The sequence below is a fragment of the Scyliorhinus torazame genome, chromosome 16 (genome assembly GCF_047496885.1).
Source record: "Scyliorhinus torazame isolate Kashiwa2021f chromosome 16, sScyTor2.1, whole genome shotgun sequence".
Taxonomy (NCBI): Eukaryota; Metazoa; Chordata; class Chondrichthyes; order Carcharhiniformes; family Scyliorhinidae; genus Scyliorhinus; species Scyliorhinus torazame.
This window is the reverse complement of record NC_092722.1, coordinates 129,000,263-129,016,623: the sequence shown is the minus strand read 5'-3', so window position 1 is coordinate 129,016,623 and position 16,361 is coordinate 129,000,263. Positions and strand designations below refer to the sequence as shown.

The 16,361-nt window shown below is 41.6% G+C and overlaps 1 protein-coding gene across 2 annotated transcripts in view; it reads right to left on the bottom strand.

Moving 5' to 3' along the window:
• The window catches only part of tbc1d12b (TBC1 domain family, member 12b), a 141,383-nt gene that overhangs the window by 42,248 nt on the left and 82,774 nt on the right, over nt 1-16,361 (bottom strand). The window contains exons 2-3 of one of the 2 annotated variants that reach the window (XM_072479043.1): nt 13,249-13,372; nt 3,649-3,705 (exon numbers count right to left, since the gene is read on the bottom strand). In XM_072479043.1, the coding sequence (XP_072335144.1) occupies nt 3,649-3,705; nt 13,249-13,372 (181 nt within the window). The remainder of the gene's footprint in view (nt 1-3,648; nt 3,706-13,248; nt 13,373-16,361) is intronic. The other variant, XM_072479044.1, reaches the window with a different exon arrangement.

Here is a 16,361-nt window from a genome sequence, read left to right as displayed (position 1 = left end):
GCATTCTAAACAAAAGCACAATAACAGCATTCTAAACAAAAGCACAATAACCAAGTCACATCGCTGTGCATAGTGCTAGTTAGTTCATCTAACAGCTGGTGGTTATTATTCATTTCTATTCAAAACACCACAACTTGTATAATTACACTTCTTTTTAATGTTCGCTGATCTGAAGCCTATTAAATATAGGTCAAAAGACCATTCAGGGGAGAGAAACAATTTAATGTGACAATTGGACAGCTGGTACTGCAGTATTTCAATGAACATCTGCGGTCTATTATCCATTTGAAACATTTTACTTGGTACAAAAAAATCTCTCAAGGAACGACTGCACAGATAACTGAAAGTAAGATCATGTTTTTACATACTGGCACGATTTCAGCAGCAGTGAGATGGCATGTCTGAACTAAAAGTTTAATTGTTCAGACCAATGCTGAGCAACTATTTTGGAATTTACTTCGTAACAGGATCATCCTGAACATCAGGGAAATCAGTAATACCATCCAGCACAGCATAATCTGACATCTAAGAAAATTTTTTGAGACTAGACTTTAGTTGTCTTTAAGTTTAGAAACAATCCATTACAAAATGTTGAAGATTCTAAAATCAGTCTGCGGAGGTGACACAAAAGCAACAACACTGTTTCGTTGCAAACTTTATGTAGCGCAAAGCTCCATGGCACATCACCGAAGGGTAACCAGTCAAAACCAAGCCAAAGGAAGAAATATCAGAGAGGTGACTAAAAGCTTGGTCAAATAGACAGAACTAAAGATAGATCGTTAGTTCCAGAGAAAACAGTCAAGGATGAATAGAAAAGCCACTGCAGGAGGTGATCTGCCTACAACTGGACAGTTGAGATTGGAACCAAGGAAAGGCAGTCCCACAGAGCTGGCCAGAGGAAAGGGGTTGCAAGAGGAAAGAGTGACTGAACATGACAATGGCTACAGAAAGTGTAGTATACCGTTGTCAACATCAGAGGCTGTCCTTTGTGGCTGCTTAAATGTGGAGGTATAGATGAAGACCTCATGGAAAATACTCAAACATGATATTAGCACAAAAGATGGGAGGGGAGAAAACATTTAAAGGTTTGGGAGGAAGGGGAGGTTTTAGATGGTGGCAGTGGTTTGCAAAGAGCGAGAAATAGACGGTTTTTGAAGACAACGTGATTATGATATTTTTGAAAGGGAAGGTAACAGTACCCAAAAAGGGGGATGCATTTATAACATCTGCAAGGATGGAAAGTCCAATGTCAAAAAATTAATGGTCGTGGAGCCTGGACAAGATGCAGGCATGCACGGAGATGGGAGATAAGTGAGCAACCTGCAATTTCAAGACTAGGATTAGAGGAATCTTAGTTTAGCTCTGGTCTACTGGGCAAGGAAGAGGAAAAGAGGAAACTTAAATCGGTGAGGAGCAAGTCCTGGAGCACCTTGTATTCAAAGGGAGGGTGAAGTAGTGAGAAGAGATTTAAAAGACAAATGTGGTTGTGGGGCGAAGCAGCTAGGGGTGCAGATGAGAGGGGTGTTTGGGGGGGGGGGGGGGGGGGGGGGGGGGTCTGGAGATGGCATGTGGGAGGATTTTGGGGCAGCACGGTGGCACAGTGGTTAACACTGCAACCTCACACCTCCAGGGTCCCGGGTTCAATTCCAGCCTTGGGTGGCTGTCTGTGTGGAATTTGCACTTTCTTCCTGTGTCTGTTTGGGTTTCCTCCTGGTGCTCTGGTTTCTCTCCCCCCACAGTCCAAGATGTGCAAGTTAGGTGGATTGGCCATGCTAAATTGCCCCTTAGTGTCCAAAAGTTAGGTGGGGCTACAGGGATAGGGTGGAGTAGTGAGCTTAAGTGGGGTGCTCTTTCCAAGGGTTGGTGCAGACCCGATGGGCCGAACAGCCTCCCTCTGCATTAGATTCTATGAGAAGGGGAATTGATCTAGCGGATCCTGGCAATGGATGGTTAAACCAATTCAATGCCAGAAATCGTTCCAACAGAATTTCAGTTAAAAAGAGTTGCACAGTTTAGTGCTTTCCTAAAACCTTAACTGAGAAATTCCAGCAATATAGCCCAAACAATAATGTTTATATAATAATCACGGCAGCAAAGATACACTGATGTTCCTGGAACCTTTTGTGCCTGGTGTATTCTATTTTAAGTATGGATTTATAAATTAAAATACCGTAATAATACATTTATAATATTCTTCATCATTCTGAATCTGCAACAAGCAAAACAAAATAACATTGATGACCTCTAATTAAAATATGTTATATGCTGTACTGTTCTATGTATATGTATTAATACACCGTAGAATCAAAACAAAGGTTGACTGGTAGACCAACGGTCATTAATCTCTAGCATAATAATTGGAATTAGTAAACAAGATTTGTTGTAAACACCAAGAACTCATTTCAAATTTCTGTTCAACAAAAAAATCTGCTTGCCTTAAAAATGTCAAAATGGTTCACCCTGAACCATTGTGCACGGTTAACCACTTTGTTGAATGGTCTGCCATAACATGATACGGGGGGTAAGGAATTTAACTTGTATTAATTTGCACTTTTGGAGATTATTGTTTGAGAATTAAGTTTCTGTTGGAAATTAAACTTTGGAGTATTATAATTTTACAGAATAAGAAAACACAAGCTTATAGATTTTACTTTGGAATAATGTAGTCAAGCTGTATCATCCAAGCTCATACAATAGCTTTTGATAAATTAAATTAAATGTGATTTCAAGCTGAAGTAGTAAGTGGAGCAAGTGGGATAATAGGGCTACAATTGACAGCAGTTTTTGGGGCCGATTTAGCGCAGTAGGCTGGACAGCTGGTTCATGATGCAGAGCGAGGCCAACAGTGTGGGTTCAATTCCTTCAACCTTGCCCCTCCCCACTCAAAGGGGAAAGCAGCCTATGGTCATTTGAGACTATGGTGACATTACTTTTATGGTTACTGAGCAGTAGGTTAGACAGTAGGTTTTTGTTTCTGGAGCCAGAGTTCATATTCAGCACAAACTCATGGGATGAAAGTCTCCTTACTCGGTTTATTGGCAGAGAGGGTCCTACACTGTATTGCCATTAGGATATTAGTAAATTCTAATGGTACATGAAGATATTTTCATGTTAAACTGAAGGGCAAAACTAGAGTACTCCAATTACTTCATAGGTTCACCCTTCCAAACTGGAGTGGTTTCTGAATCAAAAGTATTGGAATGTCTAAGTGCAGAGATTTAAATGTAACATTTCCTATACAAATGCATCAAATAAGCCCAGTGAATGAAACTGAGTTTTGGCTATCTCAATTTGCTTTGCAAGTCACGGATCACAGCAAAAAAATCGAACTCCTTTCACAACATTTGACTAACTGAGGTCAATTACAAACATTTTTTAAAAATAGTCTCATTGGAATATTTTTTGTAGTAATCTGCTACAAATGCAAAGTGCTTAAATGACTGGGCTTTAGAGATTAAAGAAGAGTTAAAATGCATTCTCTTATTGCATTCAAATGGGTGTTTTAATGTTCTAATGTCAGTACAGTAATATGAATTGTGCACAGCATGCTCAAATAAAGAGATGTACAGGTGAAAGACAAACACAGGTAGACAGTAGTGTCATGCATGGTTTGAAAATTGACTGGAAGGAAATGTAGTAATTTCATACCCCTGTACTGAACAGGTTAGGTGCAGACACTGACGTAAGACTGCAACCATAGCTGTCCTGATGAAAGAAAGAGTCCAACTTTAGTCATCAACACCAAAAATACAAATAGTCAATTAAACTTATAAAAATGTAGCTTTAAAAATGTGCAACTGTTTTTAAAGTCCTGCAAAATTAAAAAGCATTTTTTACAACAGGATGATTCATTAGAAATCAATCTAAAATGACCTACTTTCCCTAAAATAATTGAAAAAGCCAGAAGTGTAAATTAGAATACAGTTTTACTCACATTTTTGTTTTTATTCTACCTTTAACCACCAGAGTGGTGCCCAAGCCAGCCCAAATAAAATGACAATTCTGAAGCACACAGACAAGCAGCCGTCCTTGAAAAGCTACAGCGACTAGTTTATTTCACCACACATACAACGATTCTATTATAGAATGGCAACACCAAACTAAATATTTCTACTTTCTGCATAAGTTATAATTCTTGAAATGTAATAATCAATCCTTTTTCATTAAAGCACGTAAGCAAAATATAAACACTAACTCATCGAGAACAGATTTTCAAACTGGACTAAGATGACTCAGAATGTTAACTGTGGGGAAAATTTGCAAGACTGCCATTCAGCATGTTGGGACAAATGGCACCCTTGTTTGGGTGGTTGGGAGACAATTTGTCTTGACCTAGAGTACTAATCAGCACATTCATGTTGAATTTTGGCTGAAGAGATATTAAATCAAGTAAATGAATCTAATAAACGATCACTGCTGTCAGCATAAATTTGGTGGTAAATCATTGCTTTTTTAAAAAAGTGAAATGCTCTGAATCGATGAACACCAGGCCATTGTATTTCACTGTATGAAGATGCAGCTCAAATCAATACTGGGCTGTAAACTGATTAAATGATTTGGCTAAATTTGTTATACAATTCTTTTTGTTCAGTTTTCTTTGATTAATTTGCTATTTCAGTACTACATTGGAAACAAATAGAAGTGAACCTCAAGTTAAATATCAGAAGTGGGAGACTGATGATTGCACAATGTTCAGCACGGTTAGACTCCTCAGATAGTGAAGCATCCCAGGTCCATAAGCAGCAAGACCTGGATAACATTCAGGCTTTGGCTGATGAGTAGGAAAGTAGCATTCACGCCACACAAGCGCCAGACAATCGCCATCTGCAACAAGAGAGAATCTAACCCTCTCTCATAATATTCAATGACATTACCATCACAGAGTCCCTCTCTATCAGCATCCTTGGGTTACCACTGGAGCAGAAACCGAAGTGGATCAACCATATAAATACTGTGGCTACAAGAGCATGTCAGAGGCTGAGAATTCTATGGCGAGTAATTCGCCTCCTGACCTGCTAAAGCCTGTTCACTATCTATAAGGCACACGTTAGTGTGATGGAGTATTCTTCACTTGCCTGGGTGAGTGCAGCTCCAACAACATCAAAGTTTGACATCATCCAGAACAAAGCAGCCCTACTTGACTTGACACCCCATCCACCATCACATTCAACATTAATTCTCTCCATCACTGATGCACAGTGGCAGTAGTGTATATTATGTACAAATGCATTGCATCAACCAACCACAGCTCAATCAACAGCACCTTTTAAGATAGTGACCCCATCGCCTAAAGGTCCGGCGCGGACCCAATGGGCCTCTTTCCATGCTATAAAAACTCTATGACAAGGTGCAAGTTCCTCTCCAAGCGACATAACATCCTGACTTGGAATTTTACCATCGTTCCTTCACTGTTGCTGGGTCAAAATCTTGGAATTCCCTTCTTAATGGCACTGTGGATGTACCTGCACCACATTGACTGTAAAGGTTCAAGTAGGCGGCTCACCACCATCTTCTCAAGGGCATTGGGGACAGGCAATAAATGCTGGTCTTGCCAGCAATACACTCACCCCATGAACAAATAAACTATAGCCTAAAGTTGCGCTTTATTCTTGCATTCTGGCTAATAAACTATGACTTGCCATTTCCTAACCTTTCTTCCTGGTTTAGCTAGTCATCTTTTACTTTTGTCAAATCTGCTTTGGCTCAGCAACATGCACCTTGGTTCCCAAGTTAAAAGTTACCAGAACAGATTGCACAAGGAAAGCAAAATGATGTCATTGGAGCCGTCACAGCAACAAAGACAGTTACAGACCCAAGGGGGCGGCATGTCATAGTTAGTGGTGTCCTGGAAGGGGCACCAGTGGTCCTTGTAAATGTGTAGGCTCCCAAGTGGGATGACACTGAATTCATGAAAAAAGAGTGGCACAAAAAACACACACCAACTCATCATGGGGGGCACTTTAACTGCATACAGGACCCACAGACGGACAGATCCACCCCCAAATCAGTGGAACTAACAAACATAGCGAGAGCGGAATGCCTTCATGGAGCAGAGGGGGGCAGCCAAAGAAGGAGGACTCCTTCTCCCAGGTCCAGAGTCTACTCTCGGAACAACTTCTTTGTAGTGGGGAAATTGGTGCTTCCAGGGTAGGAGGATCATAGAATTATAGAATTTACAGTGCAGAAGGAGGCCATTCGGCCCATCGAGTCTGCACCGGCTCTTGGAAAGAGCACCCTACCCAAGGTCAACACCTCCGCCCTATCCCCATAACCCAGTAACCCCACCCAACACTAAGGGCAATTTTGGACACTAAGGGCAATTTATCATGGCCAATCCACCTAACCCGCACATCTTTGGACTGTGGGAGGAAACCGGAGCACCCAGAGTAAACCCACGCACACACGGGGAGGATGTGCAGACTCCGCACAGACAGTGACCCAAGCCGGAATCGAACCTGGGACCCTGGAGCCGTGAAGCAATTGTGCTATCCACAAGGCTACCGTACTGCCCCACGCAGGGCTGTTTAGCACAGGGCTAAATCGCTGGCTTTGAAAGCAGACCAAGGCAGGCCAGCAGCACAGTTCGATTCCCGTAACAGCCTCCCCGAACAGGCGCTGGAATGTGGCGACTAGGGGCTTTTCACAGTAAGTTCATTTGAAGCCTACTTGTGACAATAAGCGATTTTCATTTCATTTCAGAAGAGTCTACAATCGTAATCTCCGACCGCACTCCACACTACATGGATGGGAGGTTGGAGACGGACCAGGCTCAACGCTCCCCCATGGAGGCTGGACACGGTCCTTCTTGCCGAGAAGGCTTTTCGATCAGATATCACAGGCCATAGACAACAGCTGCTCAACTCCATACTGGAGGTGGATTGGCGGTACCCCACGGCTTCAACCGTGGAATGACTGGTGGAGAGGAAAAAATTACAAATGGACTTTGGCCTGCTCTCCACTGGGAAAGAGGTGCACCAGCTCCCCCAGTCATGGGGGACCTTTTATGAGCATGAAGACAAAGCCACCCGCCTGCTGGCTCTCCAGCTGAGGACGTCCTTTGACAGAGGCTAATGGAAGTACCTCCTAGAGGTACTAGAACGGTTTGAGTTCTGGTCAGGGTTCACAACCTGGGTGAATTTACTGTACAGCGCACCCATAGCGAGCGTACGGACAAACACCACCAGCTCAAGATACTTCCGGCTGCACAGAGGTGTAAGGCAGGGATGCGCTTTATCCTCACTACTGTTTGGCCTCACAATTGAGCCTCTGGCAATCACCCTCAGTGTCAAAGGTGTGGAGAGGTAAGTATCCAAAGGGGAGACAGAGCATAGAGTCTCACTGTATGCAGATGACCTGCTCCACTATATCTCGAATGCCTGGGCCAGCACGGAAGGGATAATGAAACTCCTAAAAGGTCAGAGCCTTCGCAGCTTAACCGGAGCAAGAGCGAGATCTTCCATGTGAACCCGCAGGGGGAGGGATAGAGCTGGGGAATTCAAATGGGCCTAGACTAAATTCCGCCAACTGGGGATCTAAATAGCCAACGACTGGACTGATCCACAAATTGAACCTGACAAGTCTGGTGGAAGAAGTCACAAAAGAATCTGCAGTGGTGGAGCTCATTTGAACTCTCCTCGGCAGGGAGAGTTCAGATGTTCAAAATGAACCCACTGCTCAGATTCCTCTTCCTGTTCAGATCCCTACAGATCTACATCAACACAGTTCCTAAATCAATCATGGCGTTTGTCTGGGTGGAGAAGAACCCAAGGATTCAAAAGAAACTTCTACAAAGGAGGCCTGGCCTTCCCAAACCTACAGTTTTGCTATTGAGGGGACTCAGCAGAACTGGTACGAGGAGTAGGTGAGGTTGGAGGCGAGTTCCTGTGCAGGGGGGGCACTGTGTGGACATGTATGGAGACTGTTAGAGGTGGTACACTGGCCCCTGGATGAGACAATGAAAAAACTGTACGGAGGAACTAGGCATGGAGATAGGGGGAGGACTCTGGATTGAAACAATTGTCAGATATTTCAGGGAGAAAGGATTTTTGAAAAGTTTTGTACACTCAATTAAATGGTGATCAATCTACTAGAAGTCCAATAAGTTGGAAGGAACAAGAATGTATAATTCAGAGTATTGCAGAAAAGTTAGATCAACAAAAGTTTGAATTATGCTTATTCATTGGTCTGTGGAGAAAATTTATTCCAAGCAGACAGTGCTAGACAATGGGAATTTACTTCCGTAAATGTATTTCAGGTCTGAAACACATCACTGGCACACAGTTGGTAGCACTGTTGCTTCACAGCTCCAGGGTCCCAGGTTTGATTCCCGGCTTGGGTCACTGTCTGTGCGGAGTCTGCATGTTCTCCCTGCGTTTGCGTGCGTTTCCTCTGGGTGCTCCAGTTTCCTCCCACAAGTCCCGAAAGAGAGGTGAATTGGATATTCTGAATTCCCCCCGTGTACCCAAACAGGTGCCAGAATGTGCCGACTAGAGGCTTTACCACAGTAACTTCATTGCAGTGTTAATGTAAGCCTACCTGTGACAATAAAGATTATTATAGATTATTATTATAGAAGAGTGAGACAGACAAGACAGAGGTGTACGAGTACATAGGAAGCAAGAGATGTAGGTGCAGTCAGCACAGAAGATAGACATTCGGCCCTTTGCGTCGGAGCTGGCTCTCTACAAAAACAACTCCGCTATTCCTCTCCCGAGTTCTACTGTAGCCTGCAAACTTCCCTTCAGATAATTATCCGATTCTCTTTTGAAAATTATAGATGAATCTGTCTCCACCACATTCACAATGACCTTGAAATTACAAGATCGGTGTAAAAAAAAACTATTTGATTCACTAATGGCTTTTAGGGAACAAAGTCTGGTGACCTTAGATGGTCTGGCTTATATATGAGATTTGAGACCCATGGAAATGTGGGTAACTCTCTACTGCCCTCAGAAATATCCTCGCAAGTCACTCAGTTGTATTACAGTCCTCGTGGAGATAAAGTCCTGTCTTCACACCGAATATGCCCTCCATGACTGGCACGATCATCATGCTGAATGGAATAGATTTAAAAAAAAACTATTTGATTCACTAATGGCTTTTAGGGAACAAAGTCTGGTGACCTTAGATGGTCTGGCTTATATATGAGATTTGAGACCCATGGAAATGTGGGTAACTCTCTACTGCCCTCAGAAATAGCCTCGCAAGTCACTCAGTTGTATTACAGTCCTCGTGGAGATAAAGTCCTGTCTTCACACCGAATATGCCCTCCATGACTGGCACGATCATCATGCTGAATGGAATAGATTAAAAAAAAAACTATTTGATTCACTAATGGCTTTTAGGGAACAAAGTCTGGTGACCTTAGATGGTCTGGCTTATATACGAGATTTGAGACCCATGGAAATGTGGGTAACTCTCTACTGCCCTCAGAAATAGCCTCGCAAGTCACTCAGTTGTATTACAGTCCTCGTGGAGATAAAGTCCTGTCTTCACACCGAATATGCCCTCCATGACTGGCACGATCATCATGCTGAATGGAATAGATTCAGAACATATTGAATAGCTCAACCTGGGCACCTGAGACATTGAGAGCCATCTACAGTATTGTAATCAGCCAGAATCTGTAACCTTATGGTCTAGTATATCCCTCACATTGCCATCTAGGGGATCAACTCTGCTCATGAAGAGGAACATGGCAGGGGCAGCACCAGAGATAATTAACCAGGTGGAGCTACAATGCAGGACTACATGCATGTTAACAGCGGACACATCATGCACAAGACAAAGCCAAATGGGGTGACACGGTAGCTCAGTGGTTAGCACTGCTGCCTCACAGCTCCAGGGTCTCGGGTTCAATTCTGGCATCGGGTAACTGTCTGCGTGGTGTGGGGCGTTTGCACTTTCAACCCATGCCTACGTGGGTTTCCTCCGGGTGCTTTGGTTTCCTCCCACAGTCCAAAGATGTGCAGGTCAGGTGGATTGGCCATGCTAAATTTCCCCTTAGTGTCCAAAAAGGTTATGTGGGGTTACTGGGTTACAGGGATAGGGTGGAGGGGTAGGCCTAAGTAGGTTGCTCTTTCGAAGGGCCGGTGCAGACCCATGGGCTGAACGGCCTCCTTCTGCACTGTAAATTCTATGATTCTATGATAAATGATTCCACAATCAACAATCAGGTCAAAACTTTGATGTTTTGTCACATCCAGCAGTGAATGGTAGTTGAAAGAGTTCCATGAACCTCCCAGTGGAGCCAACCCGAGTGAAAAAGACTGAAGCATTTACACCGTCTTCAGCTAGAACTGTCAATTGGATGACACATCTCCATCCCCTCCCGAAGTCCACAACATCACAGACGCCAGTGTTCAGACAATTCAATTCACTCCAGCTGATAAAGAAATAGCTAAGCACACTGGATACCGCAAAATCTCATCTTGAGCTCCAGAACTAACCCCGCTTTCAACCAAGCTATTCCAATAGTTACACCACTATCTACCAGGCAATGTGTAAAATTGCCCAGTTATGTCCTGTCCATGAAAAAACAGGTCAAATCCAATCCAACCAACCACTGCCCCATCAACCTACTCTCAAAGTGATGAAAGATGTGTTGACACATTATTAAGGGACACTTGGTTACCAAATAACCTGCTCTCATGCTCAGTTTGAGTTCTGCCAGGACAGCCGACTACACAATTCAATGTGAGATTGGTTCAAAAAATTAACGAAGGAGCTCAGTTCCAGGTGGGAGGGAGGGAAAGAGAAATATTGCCCTCGACATCAAGGCAACAATTGACCGGGTGTCATATCAAGAAGCCTTAGAAAAATCAAGTCAATGACAATCAAGGGGGGGAAACTCCTCACTGGCTGGAAAGTTGTGGTCGCATTTCAAATTCTTGGGGTTGTGTTGGAAGCTGAATCACAACCCAGCCTCTGACCTGCTCCTGTAGCCACAGTATGTGGCTAGTCCAGTTAAGTTTTTGGTCAATGCTGTCCCCAAAGATGTTGGAAGGGGATTCAGAAATAATGCTATTGGGTGTCAAGGGATGGTGGTTACATAGTAAGAATGTTTGACACTTAACTGCCCAAGTCTGAATGTCCAGGTCCTTCTGCTTGTGTGCATAGACGGTTTCATTTTCTGAGCAACAGAACACTGATGTCATTAACGAACATTACCACTCCTGACTTTTATGATGAAGAACGATCATTACGAAGCAGCTGAATTCAATGATTGTAGCTCTACCACTTAGAAGAACAAGAGCAGCAGACACATGGGAACACCACCACCTGCAGGTTCTCCTCTAAAATCTACATCAACCCGACTTTGAAATATTTCATTGCTCCTTCATTGTCACTGGGTCAAAATTCAAAACTCCTGTACTACCTAAATCACATGAACTGCAGCTGTTCAAAGTGATGGCTCATCACCACCTTAAGGGCAATAAATGCTTGAATGCCAGCAATGCCTACATTCCATGAACAAATAAAGAAATTGGGTATTAGCCACCCAGCATTGTGTCTGGAATATGCAATTTGATTCAGTGTCAGAGAAGAGGCAGGTAGTATTGCATTCAAGCTTAGCTCGACAATGCAGATAGCTACCAACATATATTTAAGTTGTATATATACCAACTCATCCTTTATCGGAGACATAATTCCCTGGGTGCCGAGGGGCCTTTACCATCTGATTCCAATTTCTGCCAAACTATCACTTCCCAATTATACATGTAGCTACACTTTTTTCATTCTTTCTTGCTGACTGTCAAGATTTGGGAGCATCAAACACTAGAATAGCTGCTTTTGACAAGCTGTGTACTTGTAACTCTGCTACAATTTATAGATAAATTACTTTTGTACAATTGTAGTAGTATAATCAGTAATCAACCTCAAGTGAAATCAATGGATTTGGGGTTCCTAAAGGCTGCACCAAATTATGTGCACTACATGGTCTTGTGTTGCAGCAATTGATTATGATTTATTCAGTTGTATAATTACCATCAACCTCAGTCATGATTAGAAATATCACTAACGACTAATAGTCTCCTTTGTTTGGTGCCTTATGTCTAGTGAATGCTTAAGAGTTTTGTCCATGTGCTAGCCACCCACCTCATCCTCCCACCTCCCACAAAGTTACTGCCATTAAATATGAAGGATCTTTTTTCAAATTAAGTTTTAAAATGCATTCAGAGTAAATTTTGAATTTGTGGATAAGGAAAGTGTACGAGTAGAAACAAGAAAGCCTTCTCCAAATGGGTGGACTTTGCGCCCAACTGTGATCTTTGCGATTGATCATCAAATAAAACAGAAACAAGTAGATAACACTAACAATCCTTCCATCCAGTGAACAGTGAGGATATAAGTGATCTGGAACCAACTCAGAACATAGGAACTAGGAGAAGTGGACAATTCAGTTCTTCAAGCCTGATCTGCCATTCAATCAGATCATGGCTGAGCTCTTCCTCGTCTCAAATCCACCTCCCTGCCTGCTCCCCATATCCCTTTAACCAGTTTTTCCATCAGAAATATATCCATCTCCTTCTTGAAACCATTTAATGATGCAAACTCCACCGCACTATGTGGCACCTCCTTCTACAAATTCACCACTCTCTACATGCAGCTCCTTCGTATCTCAGTGTTAAATCTACCGCCTTTCAACTTACATCTGTGAGCTTTCGTTCTAGAACATAGGAATTAACACATTCCACACATGAATCATTACGGAGAAAGGAGATCAGCTACTACCATCTTGCACCACTGACTTCAGATTAGCCAACCCTTGCAGTCATGTGAAAGAACACCACTATTTGAGTGCAATGCAAGGTTACTGTGGAAAAAGTGTTACAGCGCATTGGAATTGAATTTCTATTGTTTCCTTGGCAATGGTCTTTTAGGTACATGTCACATTCTGCAGTTTGTCTCCAATTACATCAATAACTCTGATCCTTATCCCAGCGATTGTGTTTTTCAGAAAATATCAAAGCTACTATTTCAAACTTTTCATGCTTCATGTTTCTATCAATACAAAATATTATTAACAGATGTTATTCACACAAAATATTTATCATTTATTTACTTTTGTCATTGCCATAGAAGATCACAGATTTTGCAATGAAAGGAAGTGTAACCAATAGATTAACTTTAAATCACCAAAATCTACCGACCACGGGCCAGGTAGCAAACAGAACATCTTTGATCTAAACAGGTATACTCTGCAAGGCACATTGGTACACTTTGAATTTTCTTTTAAATGTATACCTGCTGTATTGTTTTGGAATCCTTCTGTGAATTTTCTCTTGGTGGGATTTTTCCAAATAACTTCCAACCAGGAGCACTAAAAGCAGAAGGAATGGGTTCCTTTGTCTTCTTGGTAAAAAAACTTCTAAGAAACAAAAAGCAAAGAAATACCGATCAGTGCTTTCACTCGCTTCAGAAAAATATTGGCAAACATTTCAGATTTGTTCTCTATTAACAAACAGAGAAGGCAAAATCAAATTTTCACAGCTGTGGCACATAATAATAGTTTTATTGTCACAAGTAGGCTTAGATTAACACTGCAATGAAGGTACTGTGAAAAGCCCCTAGTCGCCACACTCCGGTGCCTGTTCGGGTACACTGAGGATAATTCAGAATTCTCAGCCGGTACGGGAATTGAATCCGCGCTGCTGGCCTTGTTCTGCAGTTAGCCCACTGAGCTAAACCAGTCCTTTTGTACCCTTTAAGAACTTCTTTAAATAATGGATGTTAGTGTGTATCTTCAGCCGCACCACTGATATACCACAGACATATATATTGTGTCGACATCTCTGGTATGAATACAAAGAAATGTAATATCACTATGACTTTGACAATACTTTTAAGAAAATCTAAACATATCAAAACACTCCTATAGCACAAAATCTTTGATAACTGTTGCAGGTTGCATAACAACGAAAACGAAAATCAAATATAGAATTGATTTTGTTCAAATAAGGTTCTCCTCTAAAGGGCAGCGTTTGAATCTTGCGTTATTGTCGGTAGCCAGTATCAACGAAGTACAAAGGCAAATTTATTTGAACATCAGCTTAAGAGATTGCTATTCTGTTTGTAATCAGGATCTGAGCACTATGAATAATCAAAAGCAATGGCGAAATCCTTCAGGAAAGGGTCAATGTTATATTACCGAGTATAAACCCTGTGAGGGTGAAGACCTAGAGTTGGAGAAGAGTCGCAATACTTTCAATATAGTTGCAGTAATACACAAGTCAAAATGTGGTTAACTACATGTAGTAAAGCATAAAATCACGAGATTCAGTAACATAAATAGTGCGGTAATCGTGTCCAAATGTAATGACATTGTGCATTCATTTTACCATAAAGATACACAAACGCGCTTACACAGTGAAGTCTAAATGCTTTACTTTTAATGGTAATGTCCATAACTTAAAAGTTGTAAGTTTTGTTTTATGCACATGCACCAGCAATTGATTGAATAAATAACAATCAAGCAACCAATCTGCCAATCAGATCTACCATAGCTTTCAAACACATGTTACTTTTCAACTGAGTACTTGCAAATTATTACAGAACTGGAATGAAAATAAAACCAAATAAGCATACGGAGTAGTTGTCAATACATCCTACAAATATTATACAGTACAATACAAACATTCTGCAACAGACCTCAAAGAGGTATAGCTCACAATCTCATTATAGAACATTCTGCTACAGCGCAGAACATGCCAGTCATTTTAAATTTTATTTACTTGATGTCCATGTCAAGATTCAAAGGAACTGCTCAAATGGATTATGAAAATGCACAGCATAAGATGGATTTGCATAAGAGACAGAAAGGGTTCACTTTGCCATAGTTGAATTTGGCTTGAACACAACATGCAACAAGCATTTCTCTATCTTCACTGAATAATTTCACTCGCCAGACTTCAAACTGTCACTTGAACAAGGTGCCATTATACATGGAATCATATTGGAGAAAATTAGAATAAAAACTAATATGTACAAGATGAGCAATGTAATTAAACACCAAAATATATACACAATTGACTGCTAATTCTACCAATTTTACAATGATGATCTCAAAACTGTTAAGAGGCAAAATGCCCCAGGTCAAATTTAAAAAAAAGTCATTTTGGGGATGTGCTCATCATTTGTTGCCCATGCCCAACTACACTTGAGAAGGTGCACCGTTGAAGCCCATGTGATCGGTCAGGAAGAAAGTTTCGGGATCTTGGCCCAGCAACAATGAAGGCATAGCAATATGGTTCCATGTCAGTATATGTGGCTTGGAAGGAAACTTACAGGTGGTGCTGCCCCTCGTGTCTGCTGCTCTGGTCCTTCTAGGTGGCAACAGTTGGCTGGGTTCAAGAGGAGGAGGCTTGGTGAGTTGCTGCAATGCATCTTATATATGGTGCCAATTTTACAATGATGATCTCAAAATTGTGAAGAGGCAATGTTTTGTTTTCCAATAATCATTTTGGGGATGTGCTCATCATTTGTTGCTCATCCCCTACTACCCTCGAGGAGATGCACCAGTGCTGCCCATGTGATCGGTTAGAAAGAGTGTTTCAAGATTTTGACCCAGCAACAATGAAGATATGGTTCAGGAGGACGACGCTTGGCGAGTTGCTGCAGTGCATCTTGTATATGGTGCACACTTTTGCCACTGTGCGCCAAAATAACAAAAGGAATAAAGTTTTGGTTTTCTTTTCAGGTCATATTGACACAACAAATGCAACTTGCCAAATTTGATTTGTAACATGCTGGTAGGTCATTTCTATTCTCTCATCCCCAAGAAATGCAATGGAGTTCAAGGTCCCACAAGTAGAATCCACGATCAATGGTCTTAGAAGAAATTAATGATTGAATCAATAGCAATTGCTACTGTAAGCAATAAATGGAAACATGATCCCTATATGTTAGCGATTAAATTGTACAATAACATTTGCAGAGAATCGATGTTTGACAGTTTTGATTAGTTTCCATTTGCAAATAGCAGGTCCACTCTTCAATTCTATCAATTAAAATCTCTTAATATCTCACTTCCTTAATTGTATCATACATTAAAGACAAACTACAAATTACTCTGCAGAACTTCACCAACATTTAAAGTCACTTCCAGAAAGGAATTTCTATACATACTAATCTCCTACTCCCTTTGCTCGCCAAATTCCTAAATCTTTCCTGAAACTCTTTAAATTCCTTCAATCGGGTATCCATCCTGACCCAGCCCCAAAACCTCTCAAATCAAAAGACGGCTCTATGCTACCGTGGTAATGGTAATGCAGCCCTCCTTATGCTTCTTGAATAGTTTGAAGTCTTTGACATAGTTGACCACACTCAAGGAGCTCAATGTCATTTAGGACAAAGCAGTC